Below are 19,936 nucleotides of genomic sequence, written 5' to 3' on the forward strand. Positions count from 1 at the left end.
ATTAGTAGTAATTAAATAAGTTTAGGAGACATCGCATCATGTCATAAAATGATGGGGATTTTGGAAAGTCTACACAAAGAAGGACAAGGTACAATGGAAAGACAACTCTCTCTCCTACTATTCTTGGCAAAGTGAGGTCATTTTGGCTAGGAAGGGGTAGAACCTAACGAGAATTTGGGTACTAACATTTGGCGACCACACCTGGAGACTCGTGCCTAGTTCATCATGACACACACAGAAGGCACTAACTCAGGCGCGACAGAGAGCCAAAACGTTCTTCCGCTCAATCAAGAAGGCGAGAGGGTGGGGATAGTGACAGACCCGATCACACAAGTGAGAAAACTAGGCACTACACGTGAAGAAGATGAACAACAGAGAATTGAGGAAGCGCCACCCACCCATCCTTACCTCAATGAGCTACATAAGGAACTAGAAGGACATATACGCAGGGAACAAGAACTAAGAAGACTCATAAAGGCATCCAATGCCGAAAAGAGCGCCAAAGAAATAATGGAGAACGCAGAGGAGGAAGAAGAAGACCCCGTAGCTACAACGCAAGAGGCGATGACAAGATACTTAGAAACGAATTATAGAGTTGTAAAGCAAAACAATTACAACTTCATGGCGAGTCCTTATTCCTCTGAAATAACAGCATATCAATACACGGAGGACTACATTTCACCCAAATATAAGATTTATAATGGTCAAGGTAACGCAAGAGAGCACCTCAGCAGGTTCTTATCCGATATGTATGATCGCGCAACTGATGGGAAACAATGCTTAAGAGAGTTCCCAAAGTCGTTAACTGATACAACATTCACTTGGTATGATAACCTAAAGTCAGGAAGCATCAACTCGTGGTCAACCATGTCTACGCTCTTCCTCATAAAATTCTACTCAGCAAAGAGGAAAGTCACAACAATAGACCTGAGTAAGTGCAATCAACGCTCAGGCGAGGAGATAGGAAAATACATAGCCAGATTTCGCCTACTCACCCTTAATTACCATGAGGACGTCAGGGAAGAAGCGCTAGTGGAAATTTGCGTACGATAGATGACCCCACCTTTTAAGAAAAGCCTGGTCAACTTCCGCTTCCCCACTTTTGTGGAGTTAGAATAAGCGGCTGCAAGGATCGATGTCTGCATTGAGGAGACGAACTCAGACTACATATGGAGAAACTCGGTGAACACCGCATCAACCGCGCCCACAAATACCCGCGCAAATAACAGCCGAGAAGGTTGGGGAACACATACGCTTCCACCACCCTTTCCCTGCAGCAAGGAACAAATTGTGGGATTACTGGAATAATGGATAGCAAACAGAGAAAACCAACTGCCGCCAACAAAGACAGACTCCAGCGCTATTGACACAAATGACGCCAGGTATTGTCACTACCACCGCAGGGTAAATCATCCCACGATTGATTGCTTCATCCTTCGGAGGATGTTCCAGAAAAAGTTGGATATAGGCGAGATTGAGATGAACAATCCGGAAAGCGGAAAAACAACCCAACACCAAATCATGATGCTCTCTCATGATCCAAGCGGGGGTGTTTGGAAGCCGTGGGACGATGAGGAGGAAGAAGCGTGTGAAGTCGAGGCGGAAAACCCAGCATTCCCAATCACAGACAGTGTAGCCGTCCAGTTCGCTAAAACGATGCTAGCCCAACAATTCTTCGACTCCCTCGGCTTCAGCGAATACCAAATCAGATAAGCGTCTAAGGCTATAGCCGCCATAGCGGCGGGTAAGCCTTGTGGTCTTCTCCCCAAGGAATCAATCGTGTTCAAAAATGAGGATATCTGTTACCCGGGAGAACACTTCATGCCTCTGTACCTCACAGTTCACATGAACAAGCAACCGCTAAAGAGGGATTTCATCGATGGGGGCGCGTCCCTGAACCTGATCTCAATGCACACATTGGAAGTCCTAGGCGTGCAACGGTCCACCATAAGGAATGCAAGCTACAACAGTGAAAGGATTCAGAGGCCACGCTCAGACATCCATCAGGATCGTCATCTTGGTCATGAGGGACGGTCCCATTCAAGGGCCAACGCCGTTTTACGTGCTGGAAGACGACACTACGTTCCATGTGTTATTAGGACGAGGATGGTTGCTTAATCATAAGGTGGTCACATCAACATATCATCAGTGTGTAAAGACTAACATATGTGGTAAGCATTACCGAATTCCCGATACGAATAACCCCTTCGGGCCAGAGAAAGCATACATGGCGGACGTAATTTTCTATGACGATCCTAAGAAGGAAGACGAGGTGCCAGAAGTACAGCTCATCCTGTTACCAAAATGGGGAGAAGAAGAAAAATCAGAATCAACCAAGTATGTGTTTAGCCCGTCCAGATTGGTGTTCCCAACGGAGAAGAAGAGGAAACAAGGCGAGTAACCCGGTTTTCAACGATTCTCCAAGCCAAATGGGGGACATGTGTATCTCTTATAGCTATTAGCTGAGGGAGCACCCGCTAGCAGACAAGACTACGCCGACGTACAAATGAATGAAGCGAAAGCTCCTGATGAAGGAATCAAGCAAAGTTTATCCAAGCTCCCTTATAACACGATTGATGATGAAGAGATACGAAACCAATGGACGGATGCTATCACCAAGGTCGCCGAAGAAATAACACAAGAAGACCACAGTATGGATGAAATGGAAGAAGTCGACATAGGGACGCAAGGAGATGAGCGCCCAATCATGATAAGTAAGAATCTGGATAGAGAGGAGGTGGAAACCTTGATCGCGCTACTTAAAAATTACAAGGACGTGTTCGCTTATTATTACGAAGAGATGCGGGGTCTGGACAGCGACCTTGTGGTATACAACCTCGGAGTATCACCTGAATTCAAACCCGTGAAACAAAGGAGCAGGGAATTTCCCAGAGCCAATGCTCTCGGAATAAAATAAGAAGTGGACCGACTGCTTAAATCCAAGTTCATCAAGCCGATACATCACCCTACCTGGCTAGCAAACATTGTGCCAGCAACCACGAATAATGGGAAAGTCAGGTGTTGTGTGGATTACAGAGACCTGAATCGGGCTTGCCCAAAGGACGATTTCCCGCTACATCGACATGACGCTGGACGCGACAGCGAGAAAGGGGAGGTATTCTTTTATGGATGGCTTCAGCGGATACAATCAAGTGAAGATGGATCCCTCGGAAGCTAAAACGACTGCCTTCCAAACTCCTTATGGCAACTTCTATTATGTGGTAATGCCATTTGGCTTAAAGAATGCTGGCGGCACGTACAAACGCGCCATGACGTCCATATTCCATGACTTACTGCACCAAATGGTGGAAGTGTACGTCGACGACATCGTGGTCAAGACACAAGAAGCCGAGGACCATATCTCTCACTTGAAAACAACTTTCGAAAGGTGCAGAAAATTCAAACTCAAGATGAACCTACTCAAGTGCGCCTTCGGAGTGACACCCGGGAAGTTCCTAGGCTTCATAGTAACTAACGAAGGAGTCCAAGTGGATCTAAGCAAAGTAGAGGCCATCACAATGATGACATCTCCATCCAGCACCAAAGAGCTGCAAGCTTTCATATGGCGGATATCATATTTACGACTTTTCGTTCCTGGTTTGGCGCAGTTAATGACTGCGTTCCTTCCCCTCTTAAATAAAGGCACACCCTTTGTGTGGGGAGAAACACAATGCACCACGTTCGAAAAGTTAAAAGAATGCCTTGTCATCCCCAGAGTTCTCAGGCCCCCAATACGAGGAGTCCCCCTCTATCTCTACACGACCTTCACTGCTTCGGCAATAGGCGCGGTCCTTGCACAAGACATGGGAGGAGACAAGTTGTCGCCTATCTATTATGTTAGACGAGTTTTGCGAGATGCGGAATTAAGGAACCTACGTGTATAACAGGCGTATCTAGATTTCATGTATACGATGCAGAAGTTGAGGCCCTATCTCTTGACACACGAGACTATCGTGGTGGCGACGGCGAACCCCATAGCCTACCTAGCCTCGAAACCTGTCTTAACAGGAAGGACCGCCCGGTGGCTGCTACAGCTATCAGATTTCGAGCTCAAATACCAACGCCCGAACGCGGTGAGAGGACAAGCAATAGCCGATCTCATGGCAATGTTCCCGAGAGAAGGTGACGATGAGGTACACGAATACATACCTGGAGAAGTGGAAACCGCATATGTTGATAAGCCTTGGACAATGTTCTTTGACGGGTCATCATATGGTACTGTCGGAGGAGCCGGGGTGGTATTTGAAGCGCCACAAGGAGAACTGCTCTCGTATTCGATTAAATTGGACTTCACATGCAGTAACGATGTCGCAGAATATGAATCCTTGATTTTGGGACTTTTAATGGCAAAGGATCTCAATCTGGGAAGCGTGGAAGTCAAAGGTGATTCAAGACTCGTGACAAACCAAGTGAATGGCGACTTTCATGTCAAAAAGCCGCATTTAGCGCCCTATCGGGCAGAGGCCCAAAGATTGATGAACTAAATGGGGTCGGCCCTGGATCATACAGGTAGGGTTGGAAACAAGCACACAGACGCTCTGGAAACCCTGGTAATAAAAGTGAAATTGAATGGCGAGGAAGAGGGTACCGTCACAATAAAGAGAAAGGAGTTACCTAACACTTGAAAAGAGAATTGTCCTTCGAGGAAGCAGACGACTGGAGACGAGTGTATATTGAAGACCTGACTCGTATGGACGAAGGACGAGTGATATTCACCCAATCTATGAAGCAATTCGTTGTGATCCAAGGAGCCTTGTATTACAGGGCAGCCGGAGGATCTCTCGCGAGGTGCGTAAATAAAAGAGAAGCCGAGAAGTTTCTCCAGGAAACTATGTGGGAACATGTGGAAAAACCGGCGCCGTTCACCTCTACAGGAAACTTCAGAGGAAGGGCGTGTATTGGCTAAGTATGTCAGCTCAAGCATCAGCACTCCAAGACAGCTGCGCTGATTGCCAAGCACCACCGCAACCCGCGGAATTCTGCACCATCGAAGAAGTAGATTGGAGGCAACTCTATTTCATTTTATCCAGCACGAGAAATTACCAAACGAAAGACAGGCGGCCCTCAAAATCCAAAGAAAATGGACGCATTTCTTCATACACGAGGGTGTTCTTTATCGCATAAGTTATGGTAACGCTGCATTACGATGTCTGTCAAACCAGGAAGCGGTAGAAGTCATGACCCGGTCCCATGATGCGGAACATCAAGGAATGTGGAAACTGTTCCTGCAGTTATACGAAGGAGGCTTCTACTGGTCAACCATGGATAGTGATACTACGGTACACGTCCGAAAATGCTTACACTGCCAAACACACGGAAATCTGATCCAAGCACCTCATGCCCTGATACATAGCATAGTAACGCCCTGGCCGTTCCATAGTTAGGGACTTGATCTCATAGGACCGATCAACCCAACGTCCTTAAAGCGTCATAAATACATAATAGCAACAACGGAGTATGCGTCCAAGTGGGTCGAAGCAATACCCCTCAAAGATTACTTCGGAGCCACAATAGCCGCGTTCATCAAGGATCACATCATTTACGGGTTCAGCGCGCCCATGATAATTAGAGTAGACAACACTAAGTCGTTCGTGAATAAAGACGTGATCGACTTGCTCCGCAAATACAACACAAGTCTTAACACGTCAACCCCTTATTATCCCAAAGGAAATGGGCAGGCGGAAGCAACAAACAAGAAGCTCATCCGCATCCTTAGTAGAATAGTGCATGATCATCACAGAGAATGGCACGAGCAGCTACCATTGGCACTTTGGGCATATAGGATTTCAAAACGCATCTCTACAGGAGCATCACCTTATTCACTAGTTTATGGGGAAGATGCAATACTACCTGCATAGATAGCGATCCCTTCTGCAAGAATAGCAATGGCTAGCCATACTACACCCGACGAAATAAGCCGCTTCGCTCACTTAGACACATAAGAGGAAAGGAGAACACGAGCAGAGAGATTTGCAGAAGCTTATAAAAAGCGCGCAACTAACTACTACAACAAGAGCATAAAGGAAAGAACATTCAAGGTAGATGAGCTGGTTTCAAAAATCGCCCCGCATGTACAAAGGAACGCCAGCGCCGGGAAGTTTGCTGCTAACTGGGAAGGCCCGTTCATGATAAGGAAAGTGGCAGAAAGCGGGTACTACAAGCTCAGACTATGAACGGACCAAAGTCAAAACGCATATCAATGGAAAGTGGTTGAAAATATTCTACGCATAAGTCACACTATGTAAACATCCGTCCAGAGCAATAAAAGTAAGTTTGTGAAAACCGTACACCCACAAAAGGTCTCAGGGGAGCCAAAGGCGCCTGATTGACTGACAAATTCACAAAAGGTCTCAGGCATCCAAAGACGCCCGATCGACTGACAAATTCACAAAAGGTCTCGGGACCAAAGGCGCCCGATCGACTGAAAAATTCACAAAAGGTCTCAGGCAGCCAAAGGCGCCCGATCGACTGGCAAATTCACAAAGGTCTCAGGAAGCCAAAGGCGCCTAATCTACTGGAAAATTCACAAAAGGTCTCAGGTAGCCAAAGGCGCCTGATTGACTGACAAATTCAAAAAAGGTCTCAGGCACCCAAAGGCACCTGATTGACTAACAAATTCACAAAAGGTCTCAGGCAGCCAAAGGCGTCCGATCGACTGACAAATTCACAAAAGGTGTTAGGAAGCTGAAGGCGCCTGATTGACTGAAAAATTCACAAAAGGTCTCGGAACAGCCAAAGGCGCCAGATTGACTGACATTCACAGAGGTCCCAGGACAGCCAAAGGCACCCGATCGACTAATGCCCAGGGGGGGGGGGGAGTAGATGCATTTCACTAACGCCCACTCCACCCAATACCCTTTCAATAAAAAAAAGGGGGTAGGCGTGTTTCACCAACGCCCGCCCCACCCAACACCCTTTCAACAAAAAGAGGAGGGAATAGGCGCGTTTCACTAATGACCGCCTCACCCAACACCCTTTCAATAGAGTAGGCGTGTTTCACTAACGCCCACCCCACCCAATAACCTCTCAACAAAAAGAGGAGGGGAGTAGGCATGTTTCACTAATGCCCACCCCACCCAACACCCTTTCAATAAAAAGAAGGGGGGGTAGGCGCGTTTCACCAACGCCTACCCAACCCAACACCCTTTCAACAAAAAGAGGGGGAGGTGTATTTCACTAACGCTCACCCCACCCAACACCCTTTTAACAAAAAGAGGGGGGAATAGGCGCGTTTCACTAAAGTTCACCCTACCCAACACCCTTTTAACAAAAAGAAGAGGGAGTAGGCGCGTTTCACTAACGACCGCCTCACCCAACACCCTCTCAAAAAAAGATGGAGAGAGTAGGCGCGTTTCACTATGACGATAACCTTCTTTTATCAGTGGTAACCCCCTCATAAAAGAGGGAGGAAGTACGCACACCCTTCTCACAAAAAAAAAATAACAAAAAAAAAAATAACAACAAGACAAAATAACAAAGAGAAACATGAGAGGGAGGGAGTGAGCACATTCAAAAAAAAAGAGAAGAGAAGAAGAAAGAAAGGGAAGAAAACAACATTACAACTTAAAAAGAAAAAACTATTCATACTGATTCAGAACAAACATAAAAGGGAAACCAAGCGTCAAAATGAAAAGACAACCCTGCAGAGGTACACTCAACCTAATCAGCCATTAACGCCCGACAACGAGCAATATCTGCTACAAAACTTCCACCATCAAACGTCTGTCATCACACTAGGCAGTATCCAAGCGAAGATCCTGATCAGCTTCATGTACCAAATGATAGATGTCTTGAATAACTTCACCCTCAGCCCCGGCTTCACGAGCAAGATAAAGAGTGTCCTCATGATCATCGTACTCTTTACGAGTTTTATCCTGACGAATTAACCAAAGCGTCCACAACAAACCCGCTTCTTCTTTTAAAACTAATAAGCGCGCCAAATCATCCTCAAGATAGGAATAAGGTACGAGCGTAGACGCAGCCGCCAAGGTCAGTGTATGCCTAAGAAGTGGTAAGGATATCTGATCAGAAATCCAGAGATGTCAATCGGAAATGGCGCGATCTATAATAGCCATCAACATCATAGAATCTGCGAATAATTGACTGGCTGTGTCACGAGCGGTAGTAGCCTCGTACAACGCTCCTTGGATCTCTAATGGCACGCAACCTGACGGTTCATCTTGTCGAGCAGTCTGGTACGCCTCATGTTGTAACCTAAAGTTCTCGCGCTTGACATATCTATTTACCTTCATCTGCTTTCGAAGCTCATCGATTTCAGACTTCACAAGCATAAGTCGCTTCAATTCATAGCGTCTGAATCTCGCTGAAATGAACATGGGAATAAGTGATGAGCACGAAAGTGCGACACATTTTCACCCATAAGTACATTAGATGGGACTCATTTTATCACTAATAAACTTGTTTGTAGGTGTTTATAGGAAATAAACGTTTTTGGAGAATTGGCTCGAAAAAATGTTATTTGCATCTGGAGGACACGTGTTATTTGGACTCTCAATGTTGGTTAAGAGACACCTCAATTACGAAGGAGCACCTCAACGAATAATGGAAACCTTCCTAACTATTTACACCCCAAAAGGCAAGTGCTAAAGGGATACCCGTACAGGATTGGGGGGGGGGGGGGACATCTTCTTCCCAAATTCAAAATCAGAAAATGGTGGGAAATGAAGTTCTCACCTGCGAAGTTTGTGAATCGATTTCTGCACGGGTTTGAAGGAGATTAAATAGCTGAAATTAGCATAGAATATCATGTTTTCATTAAACAGGGTTGGTATGTCCGTTTAAACAGATTAAATTTGGTTATTTTGTCGAGAGAAGGAAACATGGGAGTACGTGGATGGTAGGACTTTCTGCATTGAACTCGAGCAGATTTGGTGAGATTTTCTTTCCGTATTTGATTGAGAACGAGTTTTCACGGTCAACAGAAGGTAGTAACTGCTTTAGATTTGATAATCAAAGGATATTTCTTCGGTTGGAACAAAACAGGGAAGAGAGAGTATTACGGGTAGTTATCCTACGGGATTTACGTGAATGATAAGGGAGAATATCTTCCCTAATTGATTTCATTATATCTATGAGATTTATTTGCCAACTCAGAGACGTCTGGAAGTGTAGTGTAGAACATAGAAGAAGATATATCGGGAATTATTGTTGGATTTGGAAGATTACAGGGAACAAAATAAACCGGAGATATTCTGTTTTAATGAAGGGTGTATTTTTGGAAGAATTGCTTGTGGATGCTTCTTGTTTAACGTCAGCATGGATAAGAACTGAACGTGTTAACTGTGTCGACATCAAAAGAAAGGAAATTATTCCCGGGAGCAATAAAGAGAAGATATTCACATTTACTCGGAGATTTGGAGGTGAAGTTGGCTATAAAAAGGCATTACAGGGTTCATAGATGGGTATCGAGAGTTAGGGAGAAGAGTAGAGGATAGCAGATTTTTCTGCTGCTGCAGAAAAGAAGAAGAAGAACAGACTACACTTGTAGTCTGTCATTTAGAACTTTCACTGTTTTTTCCAATATCGACAGTTTTCTGCGACAAAACAAAACAATTGTTTTTTATAACAGTCATTGTAACAGTTTTGTAGCGGCTTAACAGCGTTGCAAAACTCAGTTTTCTTATCTTTTCACATCTTGTAAGCACTTTTGAGTAATAAAAATGAATTTTGAGCGTGTCTACATTATGAGGAGTTAAACCCCTACACTGGGTCAACGGATGAATCCGAATTTCATATATGGGTGAATTTATTTTATTCTTTTTATGACTATTGCACTTATCTTAAATTGATTTATGATTTGAATTAATTAGTTATTATTTTATTTGATGGATCATGCTTGCTTAATTTTTTTGATGTCTGATGCTTACGATTTATAACTAATATTATGAGAATCTACCTTGGCAAAAATAAGAGTCCATATTTTTATTAAGCTATATTGCTGAAGAACAAATAATTGAACCTTATGATATGAATTCGTTGAAATTCTAGACCCAATAACTCTCGCTTTAATTAATTATTTTCTTTAAATCTTTAAATTTAATCTTCATAAGTCTTAGAGTTCGAATCCTATTTACTACAACAACAAATAAAAAATATTATCAATTTTTTGGCGCCGCCGACGCGGATTTGTTTTCAGATTAATTTTTAGGTTTATTTTTTTATTTTGTACACTATTTTCATTTTTTTTAGATTTTATTTTTTCCTTTTATGCGTTTCTTTTTGTATTTCTTTTCAGGGACATTTTGAGGATGATGATTTCTTCTGGGGAGACGTCACCTAAGATGACGCTGGCGGAATATAAGCGTAGCAAGTCAAATTATCAGGAAACCTCATCTGAGATGACGCTTGCTGAATATAAGCCTAGGCAAACGGTATGGAGTTTCTGCTCCACATGAGGTAAGTGAAGAATCCCCGCTAATGATATATGAGAAGTATTACAAATACACACCACCTGGTTTGGAACAAAGACTGAGAATTATGTAATGCCAAAAATTATTTAATGATGATGATGATCAGTCTTTTAGTGACTCTCTATTCCAGACAGGATTTGTAGATGACCCTGTGGATGATTGTGTAGATGATTTGCTTAATTCCATAGATGAATCTATCTCACAAGATAATTCATTGAACTTAGAGGTTGTTTCTAGTCCCCTAGACTTCCAAAAGTTACCTAATTTAGGGTTAAAATTGTGTGCTTCTAAAATTTTGTTGAAGTACTTTGCGTACAAATACCCAGAGGATTTGCCTATTCCCGAAATCGTGCATGAACCAATTGATGTTTCCCCGGTCCCCATAGAATCCCCATATTATGTTCTTTACACACTTCCCTGTGTTGTAAAAACTTGGTTTGGAGGTAAGTCTCTGTTTTTGATAGTTTCAGTGTCTCCGCATCGTTATAACATAAGTGTGAAGCTGTCATTTGTAAATGTTGTATTCTGGGTTGATCCCCAAATTTTCAGGTTGTTAATTTTTGGGGATCCATTTTTGTACATTCCAATAGGTATATTTACTTTTATTTATTTTCGTTTACTTTTTGAATTTCCCATCTTAATTTTTGCGTTGGATGACTCAATTACATTGAGGACAATGTAATGTTTAAGTGTGGGGGAGAGCGGTTAACTTTTTACTTTATTTTTTTCAGGAAATTCCTTGCAAATCATGATCAGCTGTTGAGCGGGTCTATTTTTTGTTTGTAGGTATATTATGACCAGCTATGTAGCGGGTCTCTTTCTCCTTATCTTATTATATGAACAGCTGTGTAGAGGGTCTCTTTCTCTTTACCTTATTATATGACCAGCTGTGTAGCGGGTCTAAAAAAATGACTAGCTGTGTAGCGGGTCTCTCTTTCACTCTTATTATATGACCAGCTGTGTAGCGGGTCAATTTTCTGTTTTGCTCGAGGACTAGCAAAAATGTAAGTGTGGGGGAATTTGATGAGCACGAAAGTGCGACACATTTTCACTCATAAATACATTAGCTGGGACTCACTTTATCACTAATAAACTTGTTTGTAGGTATTTTTAGGAAATAAACGTTTTTGGAGAATTGGCTCGAAAAAATGTTATTTGCAACCGGAGGACACGTGTTATTTGGACTCTCAATGTTGGTTAAGGGACACCTCAATTACGAAGGAACACCTCAACGGATAAGGTACACCTTCCTTACTATTTACACCCCATAAGGCAAGTGCTAAAGGGACACCCGTACAAGATTAGGGAGAAGACATCTTCTTCCCAAATTCAAAATCAGAAAATGGCGGGAAAAGAAGTTCTCATCTGCGAAGTTTGTGAATCGATTTCTGGACGGGTTTGAAGGAGATTAAATAGCTGAAATTAGCATAGAATATCATGTTTTGATTAAACAGGGTTGGTATGTCCGTTTAAACAGATTAAATTCGGCTATTTCGTCGAGAGAAGGAAACATGGGAGTACGTGGATGGTAGGACTTTCTGCATTGAACTCGAGCAGATTTGGTGAGATTTTCTTTCCGTATTTGATTGAGGACGAGTTTTCACGGTCAACAGAAGGTAGTAACTGCTTTAGATTCGATAATCAAAGGATATTTCTTCGGTTGGAACAAAACAGGGAAGAGAGAGTATTACGGGTAGTTATCCTACGGGAGTTACGTGAATGATAAGGGAGAATAACTTCCGTAATTGATTTCATTATATCTATGAGATTTCTTTGCCAACACAGAGACGTGTGGAAGTGTAGTGTAGAACACAGAAGAAGATATATCGGGAATTCTTGTTGGCTTTGGAAGATTACAGGGAACAAAATAAACCGGAGATATTCTGTTTTAATGAAGGGTGTATTTTTGGAAGAATTGGTTGTGGATGCTTCTTGTTTAACGTCAGCATGGATGAGAACTGAACGTGTTAACTGTGTCGACATCAAAAGAAAGGAAATTATTCCCGGGAGCAATAAAGAGAAGATATTCACATTTACTCAGAGATTTGGAGGTGAAGTTTGCTATAAAAAGGCATTACAGGGTTCATAGATGGGTATCGAGAGTTAGGGAGAAGAGTAGAGGATAACAGATTTTTCTGCTACTGCAGAAAAGAAGAAGAAGAAGAACAGACTACAATTGTAGTCTGTCGCTTAGAACTGTCACTGTTTCTTCCAAGAACGACAGTTTTCTGCGACAAAACAAAACAATTGTTTTCTATAATAGTCATTGAAACAATTTTGTAGCGGCTTAACAGCGTTGCGAAACTCAGTTTTCTTATCTTTTCACATCTTGTAAGCACTTTTGAGTAATAAAAATGAATTTTGAGTGTGTCTACAATATGAGGAGTTAAACCCCTACACTGGGTCAACGGATGAATCCGAATTTCATACATGGGTGAATTTATTTTATTCTTTTTATGACTATTGCACTTATATTAAATTGATTTATGATTTGAATTAATTAGTTATTATTTTATTTGATGGGTCATGCTTGCTTAATTTTTTGATGTATGATGCTTACGATTTATAACTAATATTATGAGAATCTACCTTGGCAAAAATAAGAGTCCATATTTTTATTGAGCTATAATTGCTGAAGAATAAATAATTGAACCTTCTGATATGAATTCGGTGAAATCCTAGACTCAATAACTCTCTCTTTAATTAATTATTTTCTTTAAATCTTTAAATTTAATCTTCACACGTCTTAGAGTTCGAATCCTATTTACTACAACAACAAATAAAAAATCTTATCAATAAGCGCCAAAGATAACACATATCCATGAAGAGAGTTGGCCATGCAGACAATACGATTGACCAAGAGAAGGAAAAAATGAAACTAAAAAGAAACTAGTAAGAATACTATGGAGAAGAACCGTATATAAAGGTAAGGGGCGTGACTCACGCAGCAGTTACCATCCATACCCTTTTTTTTCTTACATGTGGAGATACGTGTTGATTCACATCGAAAATGAAGTACAGGAGATAATGCCTCCCCAGGCAGCACTGGGGGTACCTCTTAGAGGGAATGCAAACTTGAAATGAGTCCTGGGGACTCAGAGATCAAAGATCAGTAGGTAAATACCCACAACACAAGAAAGGTAAGGAAAGTAGTAACAGGGAAAAGCAACATAGAGACAAGCATTATATAGTACTAATATAAAAAAGAAGTCCACAAGAGACGGAATCCCAAAACAAGTGTATGAAAGGAAAATCTAGCAAAGTAAGTCGCCTCAAAACGAAACGCATCATTAACCGACTATCATCTCGTGACAACGGGAAATGTCCATATCCACGGCTTCCACCATTAAACGCCCCTCGTCACACTGAATAAGTTATTTATCCCGTCATCGTACCTTGGTACATGAAAATTGGTATCAGTTTCGTTTCAATCCATGGGGGATTATTCGTATCGAGCTAGGGAGAAATGCCAACTCTATGTCCAATTACTGGATCTGAAGAGAAAGTATCAAGTTCTGCTTAACGAGAAACCTTCATTCAGTCGAAATTATAATCTTTGGCAACTAGAATCTTAAATCAACTTCACCAGGTTTAGATGCGATGCAATTAAAATACCACCATTAGCATCCAGTCAAGTTCATCGAGTTGTGAATACGGAAGCTACGAAGAAGGAGGGTTTCATTGACGAATCAGTACCTAAATTCAGTCAAGTTATTACTCAAATTTCTATTCATGATGCTACTCCAGATTCAACTTTGGATACCGATTCAATTTCTGGAGCTAAGACTGATTTAGTTAATGGTTTAAATGGGTTTTTAAGATCGACATCAACAATTGAAGACTCTTCTAATTCAACTAGTGATTTCATAGTCTCTCGGTCTTAGGAAATCGAATCCGTTTCTACTGATGTTGACGACGAAGATGATTCTATCGACTTGGAGTTGATTCCTCAATTTCTCTTTGTTAAAACTGAAGAAGATGATGATTGTCTCGATTTCAAATTGCTCATTCCTTCGTTTTTCTTTGATGAAGAGGGAGATTTACCTGATGAGGTGAATTTTCAAACTACAGAAGTTATGAGTGATACAGGTAGTTGTGAGAAACTCCAAAGATTGAAGGAGTTTGTCAGTGGTAACAACAAAGTACTGAGTAAGAATCGTTTTTCTCTCCTTCCTGCTTATACTCGGTTATTGTTTGATCGTGGAAAAGATTTCAAACTCATTAAACGTTTTCCTTACTTAGCTGGAATTTATGAATTTGGTTGTGATCCAATTACTTCATGTTAATTTGCATTATATGTTTGTTCAATGTTATTGATCAATGAAAATGACCATTGTGTTCATGAGCTAGTTAAGAAACTTGGGTACCAATCATATTGGTCTTATAGTGAATCAATTTTGTGTATGTTGAGTAAAGGTAGTGTTACTAGTACCGCAGGATTGTTAGATAAAATGTTTAAGAGTAAATCTATGAATTTGAGTGGTGTCGGAGTTGATTTCCTTTTGCGGCTCAAAATGGGTAGAGTGTTTGATCGTGGGAAAGGAATTGAACTTCTGGAATGGTTTTATAAATTTGATATGTACTGGTCAGATTCATGGTTTCAAGATAAAATTGCCAGTAAGATGGCTAGTGGTAGCGTTTCTAGTACCACCTAGGTGTTGTTCACTAAAATTCTTTTACTGGATATTGTACGTTTTGAGCACAAATGGGTTTTCAACCAACTACGTACTGGATTATCTTCTCGCCGTTGTTTCAAGTTTACTGATAAAGTTTTTAATCGGGGAAAAAAGGTTCAACTTATTGAGGGGTGTTTTTATTCTGTTGGTGATTATGAAGGTTATTTTCATACATTTTCTTCTTGTATGATTATTCTTATTGGGTCAATTTTGATTGTTGCATACAATGGTTATGAGAGTAATCTATTTGCTCGTTGGATATATGATCGAGGTAAGTTTGCAGTTCCTTCTTGGATTTCTCATAACAAGTTGAGCATTTATCGTTTCTTACCGGAAATATTAGGTACATGGTCTGATAGTGTTCACAGGGGTTTGAATGATCGTGTTTGTTTAGATAAAATGATTTTGGAAGCTTCTACCTCGGGTACTATGATGTCTTCTCACTTGCTTGTAGTATTTCAGATTATAAATGTGTTGCTCTGGGCAGGGTACCTGAAGTGGAAGTTCAGATTGGCTCTACTTGGTAAGTTTCTCTGTATTGATATAATACCTCAAGTGACGTAGAAAATTAAGTCTAGGAATGTACATGAACTACTTTATCGAATGCTGATGGGATTTATCAATGATGTTGTAGTGGTAAGATGAGTTGTCGTTCACTAGGACTTTGTTGAAATTGATTTTAGGCTTAAATAATAATAAAAATAATAAAATATATACAAAATATTGTCATAGGATGAAGAGAGTTATTGGGACTAGGATTTCTTCGAATACATAACATAGGATTCAATTTATTTATTCTCAACAATTAAAGTTCAATAAAATTAATTTAACATGGACTCTGATTTTTCCAAGATAGATTCTCAAAATATTAGTTGTAAATCCTAAGAACGATGTATCAAAACATTTAAGCTAAGCATATCTCATCAAATTAAATGACAACCAATTAATTCAAATCATATTTCAATTGAAATTAATGCAAAAGTCTTAAAAAGAATTAAATAAGTTTACCCATGTATGAAATTCGTCTTTCTTGGTCGTCCCGGTATTGGGTTTTAGCTTCTCATGTCGAAAACGCACTCAAAATATTTATTCATGGCTCAAAAGGTGTTTCTATTGAAGAAATATGAGAAAATGGTAAAAACAGTTCAACTGCAACGTAAACAAGCGTTGCAAAATGACTGTTACGACGGAAACAGAAGAAATAAGACTGCTGAATATCAACAGCTTATGCTACAGTAATATATGACACTTTCTGAGACAGACGTATAGGGGTCGTTGTTCTTCGTGTTCTTGAGTTTCTTCAGCAGCATAAACTTTTCCTGCAGCTCTTTTCTTCGACTCTACAGCTCACCAATCTTCTCTAACTTCACCCCAAACTCTCCATAGCCCCTCGTATGAATCCAACAGCCTATTTATACACCACCAACACCTTCAATCTCTCAATTAAATGCAATAAATCTCGTCATTACTCCTCTGACAAATCACCGAGGTTTCTTTCTCCTTTTATCTTTTCCACGCATCTCTGGGTTGTCAAAATCTCCCTTAGTAATTAGGATATAATCCATGGTATATTACTTTCTTAATCTGCACACAACTTCCCAAAATAGCCAAGAGATTGATACCGAGAATTCAAGAATATTTCTTCTTTGTTTAAAGATAATCAAGAGAAATATTTCCTCTTTCACGTGCATGGACCATGTACCTCCCCTGTTTTGTTAAGTCAGGCTAATATCGATCCAAATGGTCAAAGAAGTTGGAGGAAATCTCGCCCAAAATCTTGCCAGAACTCGTCGCACCTGAAAGTTTCACTTTCCAGCCAAAAGCTACTTTTCAAACGATGAAGATGAGTCCCCCCTAACCAGCTGCTTGGGTGCGAATATCATGTGGGTGCCCCTTATCAATTGAGGTGCCCCTTATCCAAAGTAGGGGTCCGTTTAGCAAATATCCTCGGTGGTGCCTTTAACAACTTTTCTAGCCGATTTTTCCAAAAATGTTTATTTCCCAAAAATACCTACAAAGACATAAAATACCATAATAAGTACAAAATCGAGTACCAACAATACAGAAAAATGAGGACAATTCAGACACAAAAATGTGTCTATCAAATGCTGCATAATGATAGATGGAGTTTCAGTTGTAAAGGTTATCTTATTTGGCAGCTGAGATATGGTTTACTTGCTGCTATACAAATGTTGCATATGGAATCTCTTAAGATAACTGTTACTGCACAAAAACAAGATAATGTGTCACCGATTTTTGTAGAGAGATTTATATGTGTACCAATGTTTCTTCCTGTTAGTGTATTGCCTAATTGTGTTGAAGACAAGGATGTACATCTAAATTTGGATGTTCTGGGTCTGACTTATGGACACAGGGTATTTGACCGTGGCAAGGGGTTTCAGCGCATGAGGAGTTACTCTTTCTTTGCTATGCACCGGGGTAAAGGTGATGTTGGTTTTTACCAAATGCTTAATATAACGTTTATATTAGCAAAGAAGTTATCCACCCAAGTGACTGACATCCTCACAGCAACAAGAGATATTTATCTCCCAATAAATGTGTTCTTATATTCTTCACTGCTTACATCTGAAGTGTTCGCCAGATTTGCGACTCTAGAGAGATACATATTGAAAGTTCGGCAGTTCCTTCGTAGTTATCCGCACACGTTTTATCCTGCCTAGTATTTTCATCCCTGTTGCAAGAATCTGACAGATTTATACAAATTTGATTCGAGTGAATATTCTCTTTCTTGTTACCCTGCTATATGGAAGTTTGCGTCAAAAGGTGATTCTCTGCTCAATGCGGTAATGATACTCACACATGTGATGATGAGATTTGTTGAGTTTCTCGAGCACTTGAAGTTTAATGACTGGCTTACAGTAATGAGTTCTATACGTAGTCAACTTCTGGGAGGTACAGTAATGATGTGGAACTTATCTTACCTCTTTATATCTGACGCCAAGACTGTACTCACAACTGTGATGGAGCTCAGGCAACTTCTACCAAGGGTAGACAACACTATACAAGTTCAGAGTGGAGATTATGCAAATTACATAGAGGAGAAACTCAGGGCAACTCTAACTTCTTTGGGGTCAGAGGATATGTTACACGATTTCTGTCGCCAGTGGAAACTTTGGTTGTTCGGAAAACACCTGTGGCTATGTTGGAAGTTAAATGGGTTTCCACCGAGATCGTTTCTCAAGGAAATTTCTGCTCATACTTTTCTTATAGTACCCACAGGTGAAGTAAAGATTTATATGGCTGTATGTGAGCATTTAAAGGTTAGTTTGGTGTTATCTAGTTGTCAGATTCATCGCAGAGAGGGAATTTGTGAATGGAAGCTCTAGGTATTTTGGTACAAGGAGTATGGATGGGCAACATTCATTATGTTGATTATGGTGCGAGTTTCTCGTACAACTATTGTTGCTCAGTTTCCTGGCCAGGGTGGACAATTCCATAGGACTGCACCAAGACCATTTCCAATTACTGTTTCTGTTGTCCCTTTTCTCATATTACTTACAGATGTGGTGCAGAACTCTATGACAGTTATTGTACAACCAAAGGATGCATCCTGGGGATTGTGGTACAAGGAGTATGGATGGGCAACGTTCATTATGTTGATGATGGTGCGAGTTTCTCGTACAACTATTGTTGCTCAGTTTCCTGGCCAGGGTAGACAATTCCATAGGACTGCACCAAGACTATTTCCAATTACTGTTTATGTTGTCCCTTTTTTCATATTACTTACAGATGTGGTGCAGAACTCTATGACATAACTCTATGACAGTTATTGTAGAACATTCATATTACTTACAGATGTGGTGCACATTTTTTTGAAGTCCAAAAAAATGTGCGTAAGATGCAACCACATATGCTACCAAGATGTACCTGATATGGTTAGAACAGGATGGGAAACTCAATTTTCATCCTTGAGGACAAGGATGTTTCCAAGGAGTGGGGAACGTCATGTACCTGTTATGGTTAGAAGAGGGTGTCCCCTTATCATATCATTGTTAGTAATTATAATTATATTTAGTAGTAGTTAATTAGTTTAACTAGTAGTTAATTAGATTATAATAGATTGTTGAGATGTAATCGTGTGGGGGCATGATGGCCATTTGATTAGTTTAGGAAACCTAACTTTATAATGCCAGAGTCTGTAATGAAAACCTTAAGAAAAATATAATCAAAATTTTCGATTCAATCGATTAGGCTTTGTTCTTCGGAACCAGGGAAACTTGGTTCTCTGAATCAGGTGTTTATCCCGTCATCGTACCTTGGTACGTGAAACAAAATTTTGTTAAGGAAAAGAAATAAATATACGCAATAAAATCAGGCTTTTCTTAAACAGGAAAACAATTAACTAACAAACTCGTTACCTCAAATATCGCATCCTCTTCTCCAATATGTTTGCATCTGGTATGGTAGGTGTAGAATACACCTTATTTTCTATTGTTATGCTTTATTTGCTATTTTTCTTGTAAATTATGTATTTTATGCTTGTTTTGAGTTTTATAGCTACTATGGAGTCACACGGACGAAAAGAAGAAGAAATCACCCAGTTTGAGCAAGAAGGAAAAATCTATCATTTCATAGGCAAACACTATCGGGAGCCGACCCCAAGTGTTAAGGAGCGAAGCGACTCTATTTGGAAGAGTATTAAGGGGTTGTTAGCTGGGTAGCTCTTATCAAGGTGACAGAACATCGAATATAACCTACTTATACAACCCTAAATTCGAGAGACGGTTCCTCTCAATCATTAGTTCATTTACACATCTGAAATTGAGAAACAAAAGCAGCAACCGCTGGTTCAATCGACAAACAAATAGA

The 19,936-nt window shown here is 40.5% G+C and overlaps 1 protein-coding gene across 1 annotated transcript; it reads left to right on the forward strand.

The window, feature by feature from the left end:
* Positions 1-225: 225 nt before the first annotated feature.
* LOC113291414 lies at positions 226-1,053 on the forward strand. The gene has a single exon (XM_026540950.1). The coding sequence runs from the start codon at positions 226-228 to the stop codon at positions 1,051-1,053; it is 828 nt and encodes a 275-aa protein (XP_026396735.1).
* The last annotated feature ends 18,883 nt before the right edge of the window (positions 1,054-19,936 follow it).

This window comes from Papaver somniferum, chromosome 6 (assembly GCF_003573695.1).
Source record: "Papaver somniferum cultivar HN1 chromosome 6, ASM357369v1, whole genome shotgun sequence".
In the NCBI taxonomy this organism is placed as follows: Eukaryota; Viridiplantae; Streptophyta; class Magnoliopsida; order Ranunculales; family Papaveraceae; genus Papaver; species Papaver somniferum.